General features: G+C 46.7%; 1 protein-coding gene across 1 annotated transcript in view; it reads right to left on the bottom strand.

The window, feature by feature from the left end:
* Window positions 1–2150: 2150 nt before the first annotated feature.
* The window catches only part of PDE6D (phosphodiesterase 6D), a 28750-nt gene continuing 11574 nt past the window's right edge, over window positions 2151–19326 (bottom strand). Inside the window, exons 2-5 of the mRNA XM_079978342.1 lie at window positions 8814–8902; window positions 5576–5701; window positions 4817–4922; window positions 2151–2906 (exon numbers count right to left, since the gene is read on the bottom strand). Of these exons, the coding sequence (XP_079834468.1) occupies window positions 2825–2906; window positions 4817–4922; window positions 5576–5701; window positions 8814–8902 (403 nt within the window). The 3' untranslated portion in view covers window positions 2151–2824. The remainder of the gene's footprint in view (window positions 2907–4816; window positions 4923–5575; window positions 5702–8813; window positions 8903–19326) is intronic.

Below are 19326 nucleotides of genomic sequence, written 5' to 3'. Positions count from 1 at the left end.
ACGCTCTGTGCAATGGGGGGGGGGGGTTTATGGTCTCAGTGCTCTGCCCCAAGTGGCTCGATACTATCTGGGGACAGGGCTGTTGCACTTTTTGGGTTTCCCACTGGGGTATCCCTCTTGGCCACTGTGACAGGAGGCTATTCTGTTCTTGCAGGTCTCAAAAGAATAACCTTTTCCTGCATGTTTCCCCCTAGACGTTCTGACCGCAGGTGCGCCTGCCCCCTCTCCACCCACTGGAGCGCTTACGCTATTTGGAGCACCTCTAGAGTAGGAGACCTTTCCCCAGCACAGCACAGCTGAGCCCGTTTTTTGTTCCACCACCTGAGATGTGGGGGTGAGAGAAAGAAGGCTGGAGGAGCTACGAGTTGGCAACATGTTTGTCTTACTACTTCAATATTATTGTTTCAGCTGGTTTTGGGTTTTTTTAAGTGTCTAATGCTAAAGGGGGGAGAAAAAAGCAGGGTAACAACTGGTTAAAGCGTGTGCCAGTAGCTGAACTGCTGGGGTGCCACAAAAATCTTAATTAATGGCCCAGGGGAGTTTACATGCACACAACCAGCCCCTCGTTCCACAGCCTGTCCAAGTGTGTCTGCAAGAGGCAAAGCTCTGATCCGCCCCCTTTCTAGCCAGCCTTCCCCAGCGCCGAAGAATTCGACATTCTCCCTGCAGCAGGTGAGATCAGCTTGTTCAGATTCAGAGAAAGAGGACTGCTTGGCCACACAGGAGGTCACTCAGGTATCCGCACGAGGCAATGTGCCAAGTTTACGTACAGAGATGCAAGAGACAAACGGCTGTACCAATGGGTCGTTGAAAGTTTTCAGATAAAGAAATGTGCTTGTGCTTAGTTACCAGCGCAACTGATACCAGCGTACCGCCCTTCTTGCCCTTCTTAGAAAGCTGCCTGGGGCCTACAGAACACGAAGGGAGGTAAAGTCTGTGGCCAAGGCAGTGGCATTTCCCAAAGGAAAAGGAGGAACAAGCTGCGGCCATTAGGGCTCCCAACTTCCTGCCCTGAGCATGGCTTGTCCTTCAGAAAGGAGCAATGGTCCACCTTACATCTTACCTGGATGTCTTCCTGCTGGAACAGAAAAGCAAAAGCAGGTAACTTCAAGCTGAGAAGCCTGAGTTCAAGGGCTGGGCCAGATTGTCACTCCAAAGCACTCGGCAGGCCTCAACTCCTGCTGGGAGTTGTGGCCCATAAGTCTCTGGAAGGCCCAGGCTGCCCAAGACAGACCTAATATGTTTGCTCTAGCTGTCCTGTTTCTTTCTATGCTCTAGGCAACGTGTCCCAATATGCATCCACCTTCATAGGTGGAAAGTTCTCCAAGGCACTGAGGTCAAGCGATGACCAGCCTTCCACGGACCCAGGAAGCTACCCTGGTCTATCTGGGGAAAAACAATGCTGCCCAGGGTTGTAAAGACTGCCAAGAGAATAACTGGGTGCACTCTTCCCACCTTGGATCAAATCTATGCTTTCAGGTGCTATAAGAAAGCTGCAGAGATAGCACAGGATAGTGCGCACCCTGGAAATGATCTCTTCCAGCTTCTGCCTTCTGGAAGAAGGTACAGGGTTATAAAGACTAGCCGCCTGAGAAACAGTTTCTATCCAAATGCAATTTTGGTTTTAAATGCAGCATAAGGAAGTCTCTATGGGAGTATATTGTATTTACCGTAATTATGGGGTATCAGAGTTTTTAGGCTAACCAGGCTGGGATAGCAGGCTTGTTGGTGTTTGAATGTCTGGTGTAGATTTTTTCAATTTCGTTGTTCTGTATGGGACAATGACAAGAAAGATTATCGTATCGTACTAGTTCTATATCCTCTGCACTGACTAGGAACAGCAACCCAGGGAGTCTTTTCCCATCCTTACTTGGAGATGCAGCCAGGGATTGAATCTGGGGACTTCTGGATGCAAGGCAGGTGCTCTGCCACCCATCTTCAACCTCTCTGGTATATGAAGGAGCAGTTATCCTTCCTTCACAGGCCTCCCCGCTCGTCTAAGCAGAGAAAACCCCCCCTCCATTCACACCCTGCACCATGCCGGTCTCCGGCCTGCAAATAGTTTTTTATATCCTTGTGTTTGGACTCAGCTGGTCAAGGAGGGGATGAGCCAGAGAGGATTAAAATCTCGCCTGGACCTCCAAGTGGTAAGGAATGTTTGCTTTTTAATTCAGAAATGTTTTATTTTAATTACATTATGTAATAATATCAGTCTATTTTACAAGTTTAAGGAGCGAAGGGGTGCGGAAGGGACGTGATGATGTTTGGGCCCCCTATGTAGAAATAAAGAGATGGAATGAACTGAGAGAGGAAAAAAGACAGAGACAGAGAGATAGGAAGGGAGAAGGAGCGAGAGAGTTAACTTAAAACAGAACTGACAAACAGAACAATGGAGAACTGAAGCGTTTTTCCAGCCTGCCAAGGAGGGGAAGCTGGGGTACTAAGATACAGAGACATACAAAGGATTTTTAAAAAACCTAAACGTAATTTACAGTCTTGATCCTTCATGCCCATTTGGGTCTCTAATAAAACAGAGTCCTCAATCCCTCTTCTACCCCCCCCCCACCCCATTCTGAGCAGATGGTGACACGCCGTGTTGCAGCTCGGCCTCATGCAGCCAGAAGAGCAGAGAGAACGGGCCAAGGCTGCAACTCGCGCCGAGCTGGTCCCTGGGCTCAGCGCCTACGGGAAGAGAGAGACAGAGAGAGAGAGATTCTTCCACGGGACACTTTTTTGGATGTGGGCTGGGGATTCGGCACCAGGAACCAGGTGAGAGGAGGGAGAACTAAACCAGGCCCAAGCCCCGCCCCGCCGGGGCCTTCTTTCAAACGTAGAACAGTCTTACTCTTGACGTGCTAACGAGGAGGTCGTCGTCGTAAAACTTGGTTTCTATGATAACGTTCCCGCTGCAGAGAGAGAAAGGGGGGGTGGGGGATCAGGGGAGAACAAGAAGCGGAGAATCAAAGGGCTGCTCTTAAAACTGCAATCTAGAGGAATGGCTTATGAAACTGATGGACTATGCTGAAATGGTGAAATGAACTGCCAAATTAAGAGGACATAAGGACAAAGTGTTTAAGGAAGAATGGGGACCATTGATGGATTATCTATCAAACTGTCACCCCTATATGAAGTCGCGGGCAGGATTTGAAATACAAGCAGTGGATTATTGAAAGATCTAACAGTGGCGGGGTTTAGACAATAAAAATATACATGCTATAGGTAAAGGTAAAGGACCCCTGGACGGTTAAGTCCAGTAAAAGGTGACTATGGGTTGCAGTGCACATCTCACTTTTCCGGCCAAGGGAGACGGCGTTTTTTCACAGACAGCTTTCCGGGTCATGTGGCCAGCAGGAATAAACCGCTTCTGACACTGTGATGGAAGCCAGAGCGCACAGAAACGCCGTTTACCTTCTCATCGCAGCAGTACCTATTTATCTACTTGCACTGGCATGCTTTCAAACTGCTAGGTTGGCAGAAGCTGGGACAGAGCCACAGGAGCTCACCCCATTGCGGGGATTCGAACCGCCGAACTTCTGATCAGCAAGCCCAAGAGGCTCAGTGGCTTAGACCACAGCACCACCCGCGTCCCATCTATGTGCTATAAAACAGCTAGGAGCAGAAAACAAACATCAGGAAAGGAGGGGTGGGAAGTCAAGAAGAGATTTTGTATGTTGAAAAGAAAAAATGGTACGTGATGATAAATGCTTTGAAATATTTTTGGAGACTTGGGTGTAAAGGAGACCTACATGATGGGAGGCAGAGATGCACTGGGGCTAAGCAACACCTGCTTCTGAGGTGCCTTCAGGCGAGGGAGCTTCCAGGAGAGCTAATTGGGGTAGGTGGAAAGCAGGTGCACACATCCCACTGCAGAACATAGGAAGTGTCAAAGACATCTTAGACCAGGCCAGGCTCTCTGAATAAGAAGCAGGTTTGCAGGCCTCAAGGCTGGGGAAAACTCTATGATTGGAAGTGCGAGAGCAATGCCTGAACTCTCAGACGCCGCGTGAGCGAGATTTCTATGTGTGGTACGCTGGTTTGACATCATCTGATAGGAAGTGCCTACAGAGGGTGGTGAATACAGCACAAGATATTATGGGCTGTCCCGTGGATGAAATAGTGGAAGAACGTTGCCTCAGGAGAGTGAGGAAAATTCTCAGGGATGATTATTCACACCCTGGCCGGCACTTTCTTGATCTCCTGCCCTCGGGCAGAAGATACAGAAGCATGATTAGTCGCACCAACAGGGTAAAGAACAGCTTCTATCCGTGGGCTTTTAGGCTGCTGAATGAAAAGATAACAACAGGGCAACTGACTTTCGGGTTTGGTGGGTGTGCGTCAGTAAACGAGGGGAATTAAGACTAAGAGAGCTGAGTGGCGGGTGCTCGTGTAATCTCACTGTATACAAATTGTACAAGGAACAATAAAATATTTCAATTCAATTTCAATTTCTAGTGGGTGGTTCAGGGTGCACAGATCCCTCCCTAGGCTCCACAGAAGCCAATTTGTGTGCTGCACAGGGCACTGAGCTCAATGGTCTGGAGCCTAATTCTGACCCCTTCGGCCGCAGAATAGCTTTACACCACTGAATTTGACATGCTTTATCAGTCCAGCCTGCTCCACACTCCAGGCAGCCCTTGGATCTCTCTTTCTGCAGTGTGTGTTATATGCAAGGCTTTTTTCCAGCCAGAACTCACCGGAACTCAAGTCAGCACCTCTCAGGTGAGCGCTACTGCCATTCTAAGAGAGGGAGGGAGGGAGGTGTTCACGGTGAGTTCTTTTTCAAGAAAAATGGCACCAGATATATGTGATAACTCACGTTAGAACATTAGCGGTCATCATCTGTGACTCAGGAGCGGCCTCTATCAAGGACTGCCAAGTATTTGTTGAGTTGGGAATCACAAAGCCAAACTCAAAGAACCATTCTGTAAAGGGAAGAAGGGGACAGTTATTGCAAATGCTCTAATTCCATCTCTCTCTCTCTCTCCCCTCACCCCCGATATCACCCACCTAAGCAACAGACTGGGAAGCAAATCTGGACTTCTTCTTTTTTTTAAATAATATTTATTCAAATTTTAAAGATTATAAAGAGAAAATAGAAAAAAGAAAAAGACAGAAAAAATACAAACAATTGAAAAAAAACAACAGATCAAACCTTTACATCCCTTGCTTTCATTCACTTATTTCCTTGACCTCCTCACACCTCCCATTTTTGTCTTCTAATTCAGTTAGATATTTCAGCAAATCCTTTCCAGCTTTGTTTCTATCTTAATATATTGTGATTTTGCATTCTCTTCTTTCACCAATTCATTTTTACTTAATCCTTTATATCTTTTCTGCTAAAGCCACATAATTCTATTCCAATATCTTTCTAACATTCCTTAATTTTACAATATTTCTGAAGATAAACTTTAAATTTTTTCCAATCTTCTTCCACCGACTCTTGCAAATCTGGACTTCTACCCTACAGGTCATAAGCTTTATCTGTTGCAGAGAACCATTTCTCCCAATCTAAGATCTGCTTTTCCTTCCATATTGTTAGACATCACCTACAGCTACTCACAGAACAGAACATTACCTTCTAGACACTGTCCTTTGAAATACACTTTCTGTTCCAGTCGAAATTTCTCCATCTGTTCAGTCGAGGAAAAGTTTAGCTCCCGAGATACAGCCTTGCATTTCAGAATTTTCTTAGGAACTCGAGCTAGCAGAGAGAAAGAGGAAATTAGATTATCATTCCAAGTAGTAGGACAAACGCTGCTGTTGCCAAAGGCACTGAGGTCCAAAAAGAGGAGAAAAATACACGTCCGACTTTTGTGAAGCAAACACGTGCAACTGGTTGTAACTAGGGCAGTCTGATGGAAAAAAGGCCTGGGCTCTTACACCTTTAATAGGTGTGTAGGAAAGGAGAGTTTTGGGGGTTTTGTTTTTTTTAGCAATTAAAGGCACAGGAGCCCTGGGCCTCTTTCGCACCCACCCCAGCTGTAACCTCAAGCACTTTCAGACAGACCACTCATCTGATCTCCTGCATCAGGAAAGTGACCAAGAAAGGAACCATAAATGACTAAATGCCATAAATGACTGACGTGTCATAAATGACTAAATGCAGTATGTTGGTCAAGCAGGCTGGGCTTACGCTACACACATGAGAAAATCAGGGCTAGGGCTGGGCGTTATCTGGTTTTCAAAATTGTGATATATCAGCAGCTAAATACCACAATATGCTAATATGTTACAATGTCTGGAATGTACCTTGGCTGCTTAGGGGAGGAAGAAGCAGGCGAGATATATCCCCCAGCCCTACTGAGCAAGCCCCAATACCTCTCCGGCTTACACGAGGCTTCCTTAAACTGCTCAGCTGGGGGGGCAGGAAGGTCCCCAGCCACCATGATGCATTGCCAGCTCAAAATGTCTAATACTGGTATTGCGATCTGAACACCATATATACTGGTTTCACACAATTTACTAACATACAGCCCAGCTCTAAACAGGGCAGGCACTACTAGACATTTTTTGGCCCGGCTGCATCACATAATTTCCTCCTAAGACCATGGTTTTCAAAGGGTGTTTGCAGCAACCTCAAGGCCCCTTGGAAACTTATGATTGAGATCAGCCACTGTTGACAGACTTCCCTGACCGGCAGCAGACCTGTCATGGCTCTCCCGAAGCATGCGGCCACAGGTGAGATACTGAGCGTGTTCCAGGAAAGGGAGAGGGCAGGAGGCAAATCGGACTTCTGAAATAGGTGCTGTTCATTTCTTACTTCTAGTTGCTTAAGGGGTACCATAGTTCCAGTCTTGTCTCCGTCTGGTCCTTTTCCTTTCTCCACTGCTGATTTGCACATGGGCTCCAGTCAGTGGACCTCAGGGGTCTAAATGGTAAAGGGACCCTTGACCATTAGGTCCAGTCATGGCCGACTCTGGGGTTGTGGCGCTCATCTCGCTTTATTGGCCGAGAGAGCTGGCGCACAGCTTCCATGTCATGTGGCCAGCATGACTAAGCCACTTCTGGCGAACCAGAGCAGCGCATGGAAACGCCGTTTACCTTCCCGCCGGAGCGGCACCTATTTATCTAATTGCACTTTGACGTGCTTTCAGACTGCTAGGTTGGCAGGAGCAGGGACAGAGCAACGGGAGCTCACCCCATTGCAGGGATTCGAACTGCCAACCTTCGCCCTAGGCTCTGTGGTTTAACCCACAGCGCCACCCATGTCTAGTAAAACCCAAATTGGACCCTGCAAGCCTGAAGGCTGCTCATGCCTGTTCCAGGGGCCCTTTCCTGGTTCATGTGGGGAAACAGGAGACCGCAAAGGTCAGCTCAGTGACCCTATGGAAACTGCCCACTCTCTAGACCCCTCCTGCGAACGTTCTGCAAAGGCGGCAGCATCATATCAGAGAAATGGATGCAGAAGGCGTTCCCTGAGGACAGAGATGGTTGGAACCACTGTTCCAAAGGTCACTTCGGGGCACGAGGGCTTCCCTCCACAAAAAGCGCTTCCATGAAGTAAGCTGCTTATAGGTCTCTGTGTCTAACCACTGAACCTGCATCTTTTTCAGGGTACAGGGGTCTGGGCCCCCAAACCAGGCTTTCCATACTCAGCACATGCTGAAAGAACAGGCCCAAGCCTTGCGAACCAGCACACAAAGTGCTTAAAGCTTCGTGACTCAGAGATCCCTGAGACGCCACCAATCAGACTCAGGCCATTGAAGGTCAGGAGGGTTTCAATGATGTGTTCTTGATGAGCGCTGCATCAACTGGGATTTTGACAATGTAAAGAGGGAGAGGAATGTGACTACCAAGTTCCAAAAGGGAGAGCAGTCCCGTGATTCCAAAGACAAGAAGCCAGCATGGGCAAAAGGTATTACTGAGTTATCTTTGTGGCTGAATCCATTCCCTGGGGCAGAGTGGGGGGGGGGGGGAGTCGTTAATGACTTCTTTTAGCCTTTCAACTGAGGCATGATTCAGGAGGCATCAGATCCGCTTTTAAGTTATTAAGGTTAGGAACACTGATTTCCCGCAAAAAGCACTGCATAAAAAGGCCAAGGGATCTGCTAAAGTGGATCTTGGGGGGGGGGGGGGGGAGCAAAGCGAAAAGGCAGATTAATGGCTTGCCAGTGCACTGGCCCCCATCTGGCCTCACATTTCTAGACATGTCCACAAATATCCTTAGCAAAGCACAAAACGCTAGTGCAGTAGGAAGGGACAAAAAGGCATCGGAGAACAGAAGGGGTGAGCTTTCTCAAGCAGTGAAGGGACTACCCTTTTCCTCCCTTTTTAACCTGCTAGAATTTCCTTAGCCAACACTGGCTCAGCTCACAAAGCAAGAGTGAACACTTAGGATTGCTTCACACTTAAAGCCAAGGTTGGTGTGTGTTCCTAGATATACACCCTTGCTCAAGAACTGCGTCATCCTGGAAATATCTTACTGAATGACAGCGTACCTCACCTTTCGGGAGTAAAAAATTTAGATGTCAAGCCAATGTAAATTGTATCTGTGTATAAGACGACCCACAATTTTGAACATAATTTTAAAATAAAAAACCCTAGCCTTATACATGGAAAAGAATGGTATATGGAAGTTTATTTAATATTTTTATTAAATCTACTACTTCCTTACATTTTAAGGCCCTCCGCCGCATATATATATCATGATATATTGTGATATTTAGCTGGTGATATATCGTTATATTGAAAACCAGATATCGCTCAGCGCAAGACAGCACCCCATCAAACAGTGCTGAACCTGCTCAGTATTTCAGGATCCTTCACGCACAAACCACCAAGAAGTCCAGTCACACACCAAGGCTCAACAGTACCTTCGTGCTCTACTCCAGGGACGGAGAGGTCTTCTGTTCCTTGCCAGAGAATTTTCCCTGTTTCTGCATCACGGAGATTCATCCAATTTCTGTTTGGAAGGTAATTAAGGAAAAAAGCAGCAGCATTGTGGAACGATACCGAGCACGGCCTTATTCTAGGGACAAAGGCCTCCTGTGGCACCAAGAATCAAATGGACCAAAACTGAAAATGAACAGCAACATTCAGCTCCCATGAACAAAGGAAACTTCCTTATGTCAGGCTCCCATATCCATCTAAACCAGTATTTTCGTTTTTTGGCATGGGGTTCAGGGAAGAAAACGGCCCCACACTGGCTGCCTGGTCCTTATTTTCAAACTGGGGGTGCCAGAAGTGAACATGGGACCTTCTGCATGCAAACCATGTGCTCTAACTCTGAGAACAGTCCTTCTCCACACAAAAAAATCATGGGTGCTTTGACTTTTGGAGAGTGCTCTCCCACAGCAGCTGAGGGAAACCGAGCCGCATTCTTGTTGCTCCAATTACAAGCTGCTATTTGAATTGCTATTTTTACAGTATTTCTATGAAGCCGCCTTATACAAAGTTCAACTATTAATTCATCTGGACCAATACAATTACCCCAGAGGACAGGCTCACACTTCAAAACGACCTTGACAGATTAGAGAACTGGGCCAAAACAAACAAGATGAATTTTAACAGGGAGAAATGTAAAGTATTGCACTTGGGGGGAAAAAAATGAGAGCACAAATACAAGATGGGTGACATCTGGTTTGAGAGCAGTACATGTGAAAAGGATCTAGGAGTCTTGGTTGACCACAAACTTGACATGAGCCAACAGTGTGACGCGGCAGCTAAAAAAGCCAATGCAATTCTGGGCATGTTTAGCCTGGAGAAGAGGAGGTTAAGGGGTGATATGATAGCCATGTTCAAATATATAAAAGGATGTCACATAGAGGAGGGAGAAAGGTTGTTTTCTGCTGCTCCAGAGAAGCGGACACGGAGCAATGGTTCCAAACTACAAGAAAGAAGATTCCACCTAAACATTAGGAAGAACTCCCTGACAGTAAGAGCTGTTCGACAGTGGAATTTGCTGCCAAGGAGTGTGGTGGAGTCTCCTTCTTTGGAGGTCTTTAAGCAGAGGCTTGACAACCATATGTCAGGAGTGCTCTGATGGTGTTTCCTGCTTGGCAGGGGGTTGGACTCGATGGCCCTTGTGGTCTCTTCCAACTCTATGATTCTATGATTCTATGAATTCAACTCTGACTGCAGCCACTCTCTGAAACCTGCCATCTTTTTAGCTGGAGATGTCAGGAGAGCGGACCTGGGATCTTCCGCGTACAAGGCACGGGCTCCAGCACTGAGCTTGCAACCTCCCAGTTCCTACTCCCAAAGGTTCGGCAGAAGGCTGCTGTTTAGGGAAGCACCAGTGTTTGGTGAAGAGGATTTACGCCAGAGCTTGTTATACAGGCTGCTCTCTCTTTGGCAGCAGAAACATCTTTCAATAGCTGCAATTCTTTTTTAGAAAAAGGAAGAAAAGAAAACAGCAGTCGAGAAGAGCATGAGAAAAATGGGCCTTGTGTACATACAACTGACCAGGAACAATACGCGGAGGGGGAAATCATTCAGAAGCAGGTGAGGAGGAATGACAAGCAGAGCAGGTGACGCCTAGCAGATCTAGTTAGCTGCCTAAGTAACAAGGAAGAAGGCCGGCAACTGAAACATGTCCTGCGGCGCAGAAATCAGACATCTTGAACCAGAGCCACATGTACGGTTATCTCCTAATGTGTTTAATTGGTTTAGCCAGTCTTCTACCTGAGCAAGAGAAAGGCTGTCTTTAAAAATAGATTCTTATCTCAAGAAGAGCAGCCGGGACCTGTAGGCAGAATCCAGAGAGCATTAAGTATCATTAAGTCACTGAGGCCACGTTAGTATGGATATTTGAAGGAAGACTGTCAGAGGAGTTTGGAGGAAGAGAAAATTTGCATCCGGATGTGGAGAAAGAAGACAAACCTGGGAAGTGGAGGAAGAAACCACAAAGCAAATGCAACATTCCACCCAGAAAAGGTGTCTGGCTACAGACAAAGGTCAAGTAACCTCCAATTCCTCAAGAACAGACTGTGATGAGCAGCATTTGTTGTTGTTTAGTCGTTTAGTCGTGTCCGACTCTTCGTGACCCCATGGACCAGAGAACGCCAGGCACTCCTGTCCTCCACTGCCCCCCGCAGCTTGGTCAGACTCATGCTGGTAACCTCGAAAACACTATCCAACCATCTCGTCCTCTGTCGCCCCCTTCTCCTTGTGCCCTCCATCTTTCCCAACAACAGGGTCTTCTCCAGGGAGTCTTCTCTTAGGCAGGGGAATTCTCCGGCCTCCCAAATTAGCCATGTCTCACTGCAGTGCCCTTCCAGGGCTGACATTTAACTTGGTTTGTGCACACACTTATTAATGTAAAATCTCCCCCCACCTTTCAATCACAGGGACTCCCAAGGTAGCCAACAGCAGAAAGGCATAAAATCAATACGAAACACAGCTATGTTTAAACAAAGAAAACAGTCAAAACCATTCGGCGGCAGCACTGGATTCCCACTGAAAGCTAAAGAAATAAACAAATTCTTTGATTGTTTCCTAAAAGTCATCAAGCAGGGGACCCAGTGAACTGGTCGTGGGGGAGGTCGGGTGCCAAGACCAACGTAAGTCTCACCCCTCGAGGATACTCATCATGCTTGAGAAGATGGAAGAACTCTGACCAGGATGCTGAATGTATTAATAGGTGACCTGACTGGCTGAAACACAGAACTGAGCCTGTGAAATGCAATGGAAGAGAACAGCAAGCGGAGAACACCAACGCAGCCACCACACAAGATCACTGATGGCCTAAGTTTTGGCAACATCCTCACCGTCAAAAAGAAAAGAAAATGCCCAAGGAACAGTGGTGCAGTGGATGCGGCTTACCCAGCTGGCGATGTTTGCAGCCATGGGTTCAAAGCCCATGTTCTCTCTGGCCGAAGGGGATCTGGAAGCTACACCAGAAAACTTGCCAAGGGGGACACAGCATGTGACATGGTCCCTGCAGGAGGTCCCACATTCGATCCCAGGCATCTCTAGAGATCCCTGGAGCCAGAAGGAGGAAACACCCCTGCCTGAGTAGCTGGGAAGATGCTGCTAACCAGAAGCAGGCAACAGGGAGGCTAGGGTAAGGTACCTTTCAAATGTTCAGATACAGTGGTGCCCCGCAAGACGAATGCCTCACAAGACGGAAAACCCGCTAGATGAAAGGGTTTTCCGTTTTGGAGGTGCTTCGCAAAACGAATTTCCCAAGAAAATGTCTTGCTAGTTCCTGTGGGTTTTTTCCCTCCCCCCCCTTTTTTCTAAGCCGCTAAACCGCTTATCTGCTTATCCGCTAAGCCGCTAAAAGCCACTAAAAGCCACTAATAGCGCTAATCCGCTAAGCCGTCAATGGGCTTGCTTCGCAAGACGAAAAAACCGCTAGACGAAGAGACTCGCGGAACGGATTAATTTTGTCTTGCGAGGCACCACTGTATTTTATTCTGTACATGTAGTAAATCGATTCAGAAGTACAAACTTTCTCTTGCTTTGTGACACACTCAGTTTGCATTTCTCTAAAGAACCCTTTTTCCTCTGGGATACGAAGCCTCCGTTCCCACGTCTCCATTTAATGCAGGACAGCTGAGGTTTTGTTGCAACCCACATTCAGCTCTGCATCCAGACAGGCCAAACTCTGTGGTAAGAAGGGCTTAATTCTGCAATCCAAACTGAGCAGGTTTGCTTATTTATTTACTGCAATTGGGCACTGCTTTGCATAACGTATTCTAACTCCCCCCCCCCCAATGTTTAGGAAAAAGGAGCTAAGCCAATCACTCAAAGCCCATCCCCAACAACTTGAAACTTTTCCTGCTCTTCTAAGACTCAAACTCACATTCTGCAGCACTCTGCAATTCTTTCCACTGTGTTAATTTAAGCCTGGAAGCAGCATGGACAGGCCTTGTCTGACCACAAGTATGGCAAGTGGGGATGGACTGCTTAACCCTTTCCCAGCTCCAAACTGTCCTCCCCAATGTGCTTTTTCAGATCAAGGGCCCTCCATCTCTCCTCCCTGCCTGGGAAGTAAAAACACAGGTCAGGGAGGAGGCATTGAGATGGAAAACCAACCAATCAGCCTTTTGCTATTTGGACACAGCTTACTTAGGATGCTTTGGGTATAAAAAAAAATGCAGAGGAGAGAATTGCAGAATCCTACATAATCTGTTAATTTAAGATCAAGATTTCAGCAGGCATGGGATCATCCATGTGTCTACTTCAGTGTTTACCAAACTTGGGGCTTCAGCTGTTTTTCAGACTACAATTCCCATCATCCCTGACCACTGGTTCTGCCAGCTAGGGATGATGGGAGTTGTAGTTCGAAAACAGCTGGAGTCCCAAGTTTGGGAAACACTGGTCTACTCAGGCTCTAAAGAGCACAACTGCACCTCCAATGTGCTGGCAGACGAACAGACTAGGTGGAAAAAGCAGAGATCACATGAATCCTGAAAAGATTAACAGCCACTCCCTTTTTGCATTTAAGCCTGAAGTGCCACATATTTTCCCCCCAGACAGCCCAGGGAGTTGGATGGAAGAGGAGGAAAAATATGGGCTTCCAGCCTGCAATGCATTTGTACCAAAGTCCCCTACCCTGCACAGCAATTTCTGCAGCCATCACTATTAAACCACTAACATTATTAGACTGTAACGGGAGGCCAAGCAGAGAGCAACAGCGAATGCTGCAACAGATGGATTTCAGGAGGGAATTGGAACTGCTCCAGACGCATCCATTGTCCTTTAATTGCTTATTTTCCTCCATTTCCCACTCCAGGGCGAAATGAGGGCTCAGCTAAGAGGGCAGCTCCCATCAGACACTTCAGCCTGAGATATCTGCCCATCACCAATTCTGCATAAAGACACCCCTAGAGCTTGAGTGATAGACCCAAGGAAAGGAACGTATTATTGACAGAATGGTTTTCCCAAAGGGGAAACATGCCCAGGCAGAATGAGACCTCAGCCCACAGGATGTCTCCAGAGTCTATGGAAGCCCAAAAAGGTTCCATCAAGCTGCTGTTGCTGAAGCTCATTTAAAGGGATGGAGGTGCAGAATGAATCCAGAACTGCACCCCCAACTGCATTCCTGCTCCTTCAGGGATAGTGCAACCCTGTCCACGGCAGACAACTGACCCGATTTCTCAGCTCTGGTAATAACTCACACACAGGGCTTCTGTCTTGCCAGGATTCAAGCTCAGTTTACATTCTTTCATTCTGCATGGCAAGGCATCTCCTGATGCAGATGTTATGGAGAAGCAGAGCTGTTGTGTCATCAGCAAACTGATGGCAGCATGTCCCAAAATTCCTAATGACCACTCCCAGCGGCTTCCTGTAGATATTAAATAGTATTGTGGATAGAGTAGTTTCTTGTAGGACCCCACAGTGTAACAAACAGGGAGACATAAAACATTCTTTCAGTGCTACCCTTTGGACTTGGTCATGATCATGATTGCGGGAGGAAAGGGATGCTAAGCACAAAATAGCTGTTGGTGATCATGCTCTTTACTGAACGCCATGATTCCATTTCAGCAGAGAACTCACAGAGCCAAATCAGGCACACAACGCAAGCAATGTGCAGCCAATTGAGTCAAGGGTTTTTAGATCATCATCGCCCGTCTTTTAAAGCAATTGCCCATTGCACTTCTTCACCAACACCTGCCCTCCTTCCTAGGAGCTCAAGAGAGCGCTCCACGCTCAGTGATTGGATTGGTCCAAAGCCACTGGCCAAATTTCATGCCCTCTGGGGTTCAAGTCCCACGTTGAAAGGACTTCCATGTCAGAAAGGAAGGCAGCTTAAAACCCTCTCAAAGGGTTCAGAGAAGGAGATTCACAGTTCTCTGTATCCTGGCCAGTCAAGCTGCATACCCACAACGCTCAGCCAAAATAGAAGCCACAGTTTCCCAGCCAGCCCCTGCTAATCCTGGCACAACCCATCTTAGATGAATATTGGGAAAACACAACATGCAAAGTAGCAGAGCTGGGAGGGAGGGAGGGAATGAAAAACGTTTGCAAGAAGCCTAGATGACTGGGATTTTTCCAGCCTTGCATATGTGGAGTGGAAAGATGACGTAAGAGGAGTAGGAAAAAGTTGTTTCAAAGCCTTAAGACACCAGCCTCAGAATTTTGAGCGTAATATAGTCCATTTCCTTAGTGGCAGCCTCCAACGTCAAAGAGCCTGGTTTGCAACCTCAGCTATGCATTCAATTCACCATTGCTCTCTTCCTTGCAGTTTCCAGGAACACCCCCTGCTCATTTCTTTCATCATGCACTCAACAGCATGCCCAGCTTTGTACCCTCACCCTGGTCCTCTTCTTAAGGCAAAAGCAGGCAGTCCAACCCTGAGCTGCTTGGGCTTCTCAGCGTTTCCTCCCTGCATTGCCACAGAATTTTCCAAGGCTGCTTCCAATCCGTTTCAAAACTTCGACATTCCTGGCACCAGAGAACAATATCAGAGGCTCTGGCAGAACAAGGACACTGAGGAGTTTCTCCAGGAAGCCAGCTGAAGACAAGAAAGCTACTCCAGAAAGTTGCAGCTATCCTAGCTGGCTCATTTGCCCGCTTCCCTCCAGAGGGGTTCAAAGGCTACAGCCTGACCAGAAAGAGGGGTGGGATGTTTAGACATTATGCTCCAACAGAACTATTAGAAAGTGATAGCAGTGACATATATGTGTACATGCAGGAACATTTTATAATGCAATCAAACACATGGTGTTGTGCAGTTTGCCGCAGACAGAAATACTGGACCAGAACAGCAAGTATCTAGCTAAGCTTTGAAGAAACATAGGCAACTTCTCAACTCTATTCTCCAGTCAGGTCTAGCATAGATTTTCCCACTCAATACAACCACTTTTCAGATAGCAGACTGTATAGTGAAGCTGGCACCTTCTAGCCTCAAGGTACATGTGTTCTTGGGTAAGGTTATACAGTGGTACCTCGGTTTACGAACTTAATCTGTTCCGGAAGTGCGTTCTTAAACCGAGGCGTGCTTTCCCTATTGAGGCCTCCAGCCACTGGTGCCCTTCCACTGTTCAGATTCTGTTCTTAGACCGAGATAAAGTTCACAAACCGGGACACTACTTCCGGTTTGGCGGAGTTTGTAAACTGAATCATTCGTAAACAGGACTGTTCTTAAACCGAGGTATATCAGATCCACGGGGACGGGAAGGAACAATTTCAAATGAGGAAATCTTTATTGTTTCTCATTCAAGAGCATTTCCCTTCCTTCCCTAGCAAGGGGATTTCTGGACAAAGTCTTTCTTTACCACAAAGCCTCCCAGAGTGGTTGGGGAAACCCAGCCAGATGGGCAGGGTATAACTAATAAAATTATCATCATTATTGAAGTTAAATGCAGCTTATATGACCTGCCAGGGTGTGGCTGATCCTAGCCCAGAAGATGCTAGAAAACACGAGGCCGATTCCAGAAAGACAACTGTGCAGCGCTCTGTGTTGATCTTGCTGCAACAGAGTTGTGGCACTTTTCAATATTAACAGATTTGGTGTCACATAAGCTTCTGTGGGTTAGAAACTTCACCAGATGCATGAAACCCTGTCCTCAGCTGGTGTGTGCACTCTCACACACACTTAAAAGTGAGTGTGTGACAAGCTGAGAGGCCAAAGGCCATGGCATATTAATAGCTGCTGTAGGTCTATGCAGAACCCAAATGTATGCAAGATAAGAAGAGAGTGACTCTTTCACAACAGCAGCAATTGACAATAATATACTCTTTCCTGTTAATCCGCACTAATGATTATCGGCAAATCAGATTTATTCAGTTCAGGCTTTATTGAAGGAGGCATTTCCTTCACGTTGCAGCTTTTAAATTATCAAAAGCATGATTAGAAAGATAGCATTATCACCAATTACTGCTGTTGTGAAGAGGTCAGTATTTTGATCTTGTTCGCTCTGCGACTGCAGCTTCCGATCTTTCCCGGAAAAGCCATCAAAAGGGAGGCCACTGCTGCCGGTTCTTTTCTCTTTCTAGACGTGTGTGATGTATTAGACAGCCAACTGCAGAGAATGCTTCACGCACCTGATGAAGTGGACTCCAGTCCACAATAAACCTGTCAGTCTGTGAAGAGCCACAACACCATTTGCTGTTTTTAGAAAATACCAAGAGATTTCCGTTTGGTAGCAGCGCTTATCTGGACTGGGTCCTATGTCAACTCAGAGAAAGTACAAGCTGGTCCTGGGCCCTTTGAGGAAGTGTTGTGACTCCATAGTGCAGCCCGTGCTTTAGATGCAAAAGGATCGCACTTCAATCCCCGGCATCTGCAGGAAGAGCTGGGAGACGTCCTGCCCAAACCCCAGAAGAGCTGCTGCCAGTCAGTGTGGACAGAACAGAGCTGGATGGGCCAATGGTCTGACTCAACCCGAGGAAGCTTCTTAGGTTCCACATCCAGGATCAAAAGACAATCTTCCCCGCAAGAGTATTGTTGGCCCAGAAATGGAAGCAAGAAGAAATCCCGACGAAAGAAGAACGGCAGACGAAATTAATGGACTACGCAGAATTGGATAAAATGACAGGAAGGATTTGAAACCTGAGGGACCAGAGATTTACAGATGATTGGAAGAGATATACAAATTATTTGAAGAGCAACTGTAATCAACAAATTACGCTAGTATAAGTTTTCTAAGGAGGAATATATGAAATATTGCAAAGAAGAGAGATATTAGTTATGATATTTAAATGTAACAGTGAAAGTTAGAAATGTAAACTAAAGGAAAAAGATTGGAAAATTTTCAGATGTGATTGATGGAAGTCAAAAAAATTGTATGATATAAAAGTATGTTTAATAATTGTTGAAAATGATATGCTAAAAAACTATATATATATATATTTTATTAAAAAAGACAATCTTCTCCAGAAGAGGCAGACCATGACGTGCCATTCCTCATCCTTTAGTTCTTATCGCACGGCACACATGAACAACTTTGGATCTGCTGGCAAACACTTAGCAGGATCTTCATCTCCAGAAGCAGCGACTCCCCTGCTCCTGAACAGCAAAGCAAGGATATTGGCCCCCTCCCTGCCAGGCATCCTCAGCGCACCTGGGAGAGAAAGCATGGCAGAACGCCAGTCTCACCAGGGAGAGCTGCTTGTGTCACTTGCCAAGTGGCACACTGCTACCATGGCGATAGGTGCCAGAGGAGGGAGGATCTGCATCATAAAAAACAATATGGGTAAACATGAGCCAGAGAGCCACCGCGTCACCAGGCAGAAATAGGCGTTATCTTACACAGCCAGATGCTGAAGCAAGCAGTTTCAAATGTGAGCTCCTGACAGCTGGAATTGCTTTTCCCCTCCACAAAAGCAGGGATACCCTTCTGGGAACTTGTCAAAAGGAGTGGTGATACTGCAGCAGGGATGCTACTAAGCCTGTGCTGGTCGGCATTTGCACACTGAGCAGAATCCAAACACTTCCTTCGCCCAGCTTTGATGTTTCTCTCCCTCTCGCTCTCTCACTCTCTCCACTCACACCTCATTCCCAGAAGCAGACTAGCCATTTACATGAACACATTTAGCAATGCAGAGTGGTTGAAGTTCGACACTTTATCCTGCTAAAGCCGTGTATTAAAAGGATAGTTCCAAGAGGATGAAATGTACACACACTTAGCACGCACCTTCGATCAATTACCCACCATAAATCTGGATTCCAGGCAAGCCCAGAGAATGCAGATGGGCCTCCTGCCCTTACAGATTTAAATTTATTGAAATTTCACAGCGGACTCACACTGAGCCCTGGGCTGCTGCAGCATCTAATGAGCAAAATAAAAATTCTGATCAGGACTGAGGCAAGCACTCCCTGGGAAACCTATGCCAATGCTGCAACGGGCTTCTATTTGCTGACAAAGCACCAAGGCACAACAAGCTGCCTGCCCAACATTCCCAAGGAAGAATATCAACCTGGACCGTACAGCACGGCTGTGCATGCTTTGCACTTAAAAGTATTAAAATACTATGGGAAAGTAACCAAGTTACTTTATTTATTTTTATGGGCTGTAGTTCAGCGGCAGATGCATTCTGTAAGCCCCAATACCTGATCTGTTGTGGTGTTACAGTGAGCATGAGTTCTTGCAAGGGCATCAACTCCTGGGCTCTGCATCTGATGTTGCAGGCCCACCTGCTGCCACTGACTCAACTGCTCTGGTGTCAGAGGGTCTAGTCCAGGGGTCAGCAACCTTTTTCAGCCGTGGGCCGGTCCACCATCCCTCAGACCATGCGGTGGGCCAGACTATATTTTGAAAAGAAAAAAAACCAAAAACGAATTCCTATGCCCCACAAATAACCCAGAGATGCATTTTAAATAAAAGCACACATTCTACTCATGTAAAAAACACTAGGCAGGCCCCACAAATAACCCAGAGATGCATTTTAAATAAAAGAACACATTCTACTCATGTAAAAAACACCAGGCAGGCC

The sequence above is a fragment of the Podarcis cretensis genome, assembly GCF_951804945.1.
Source record: "Podarcis cretensis genome assembly, chromosome: 5".
Classification (NCBI taxonomy): domain Eukaryota; kingdom Metazoa; phylum Chordata; class Lepidosauria; order Squamata; family Lacertidae; genus Podarcis; species Podarcis cretensis.
This window is presented reverse-complemented; position numbering and strand designations above follow the sequence as displayed.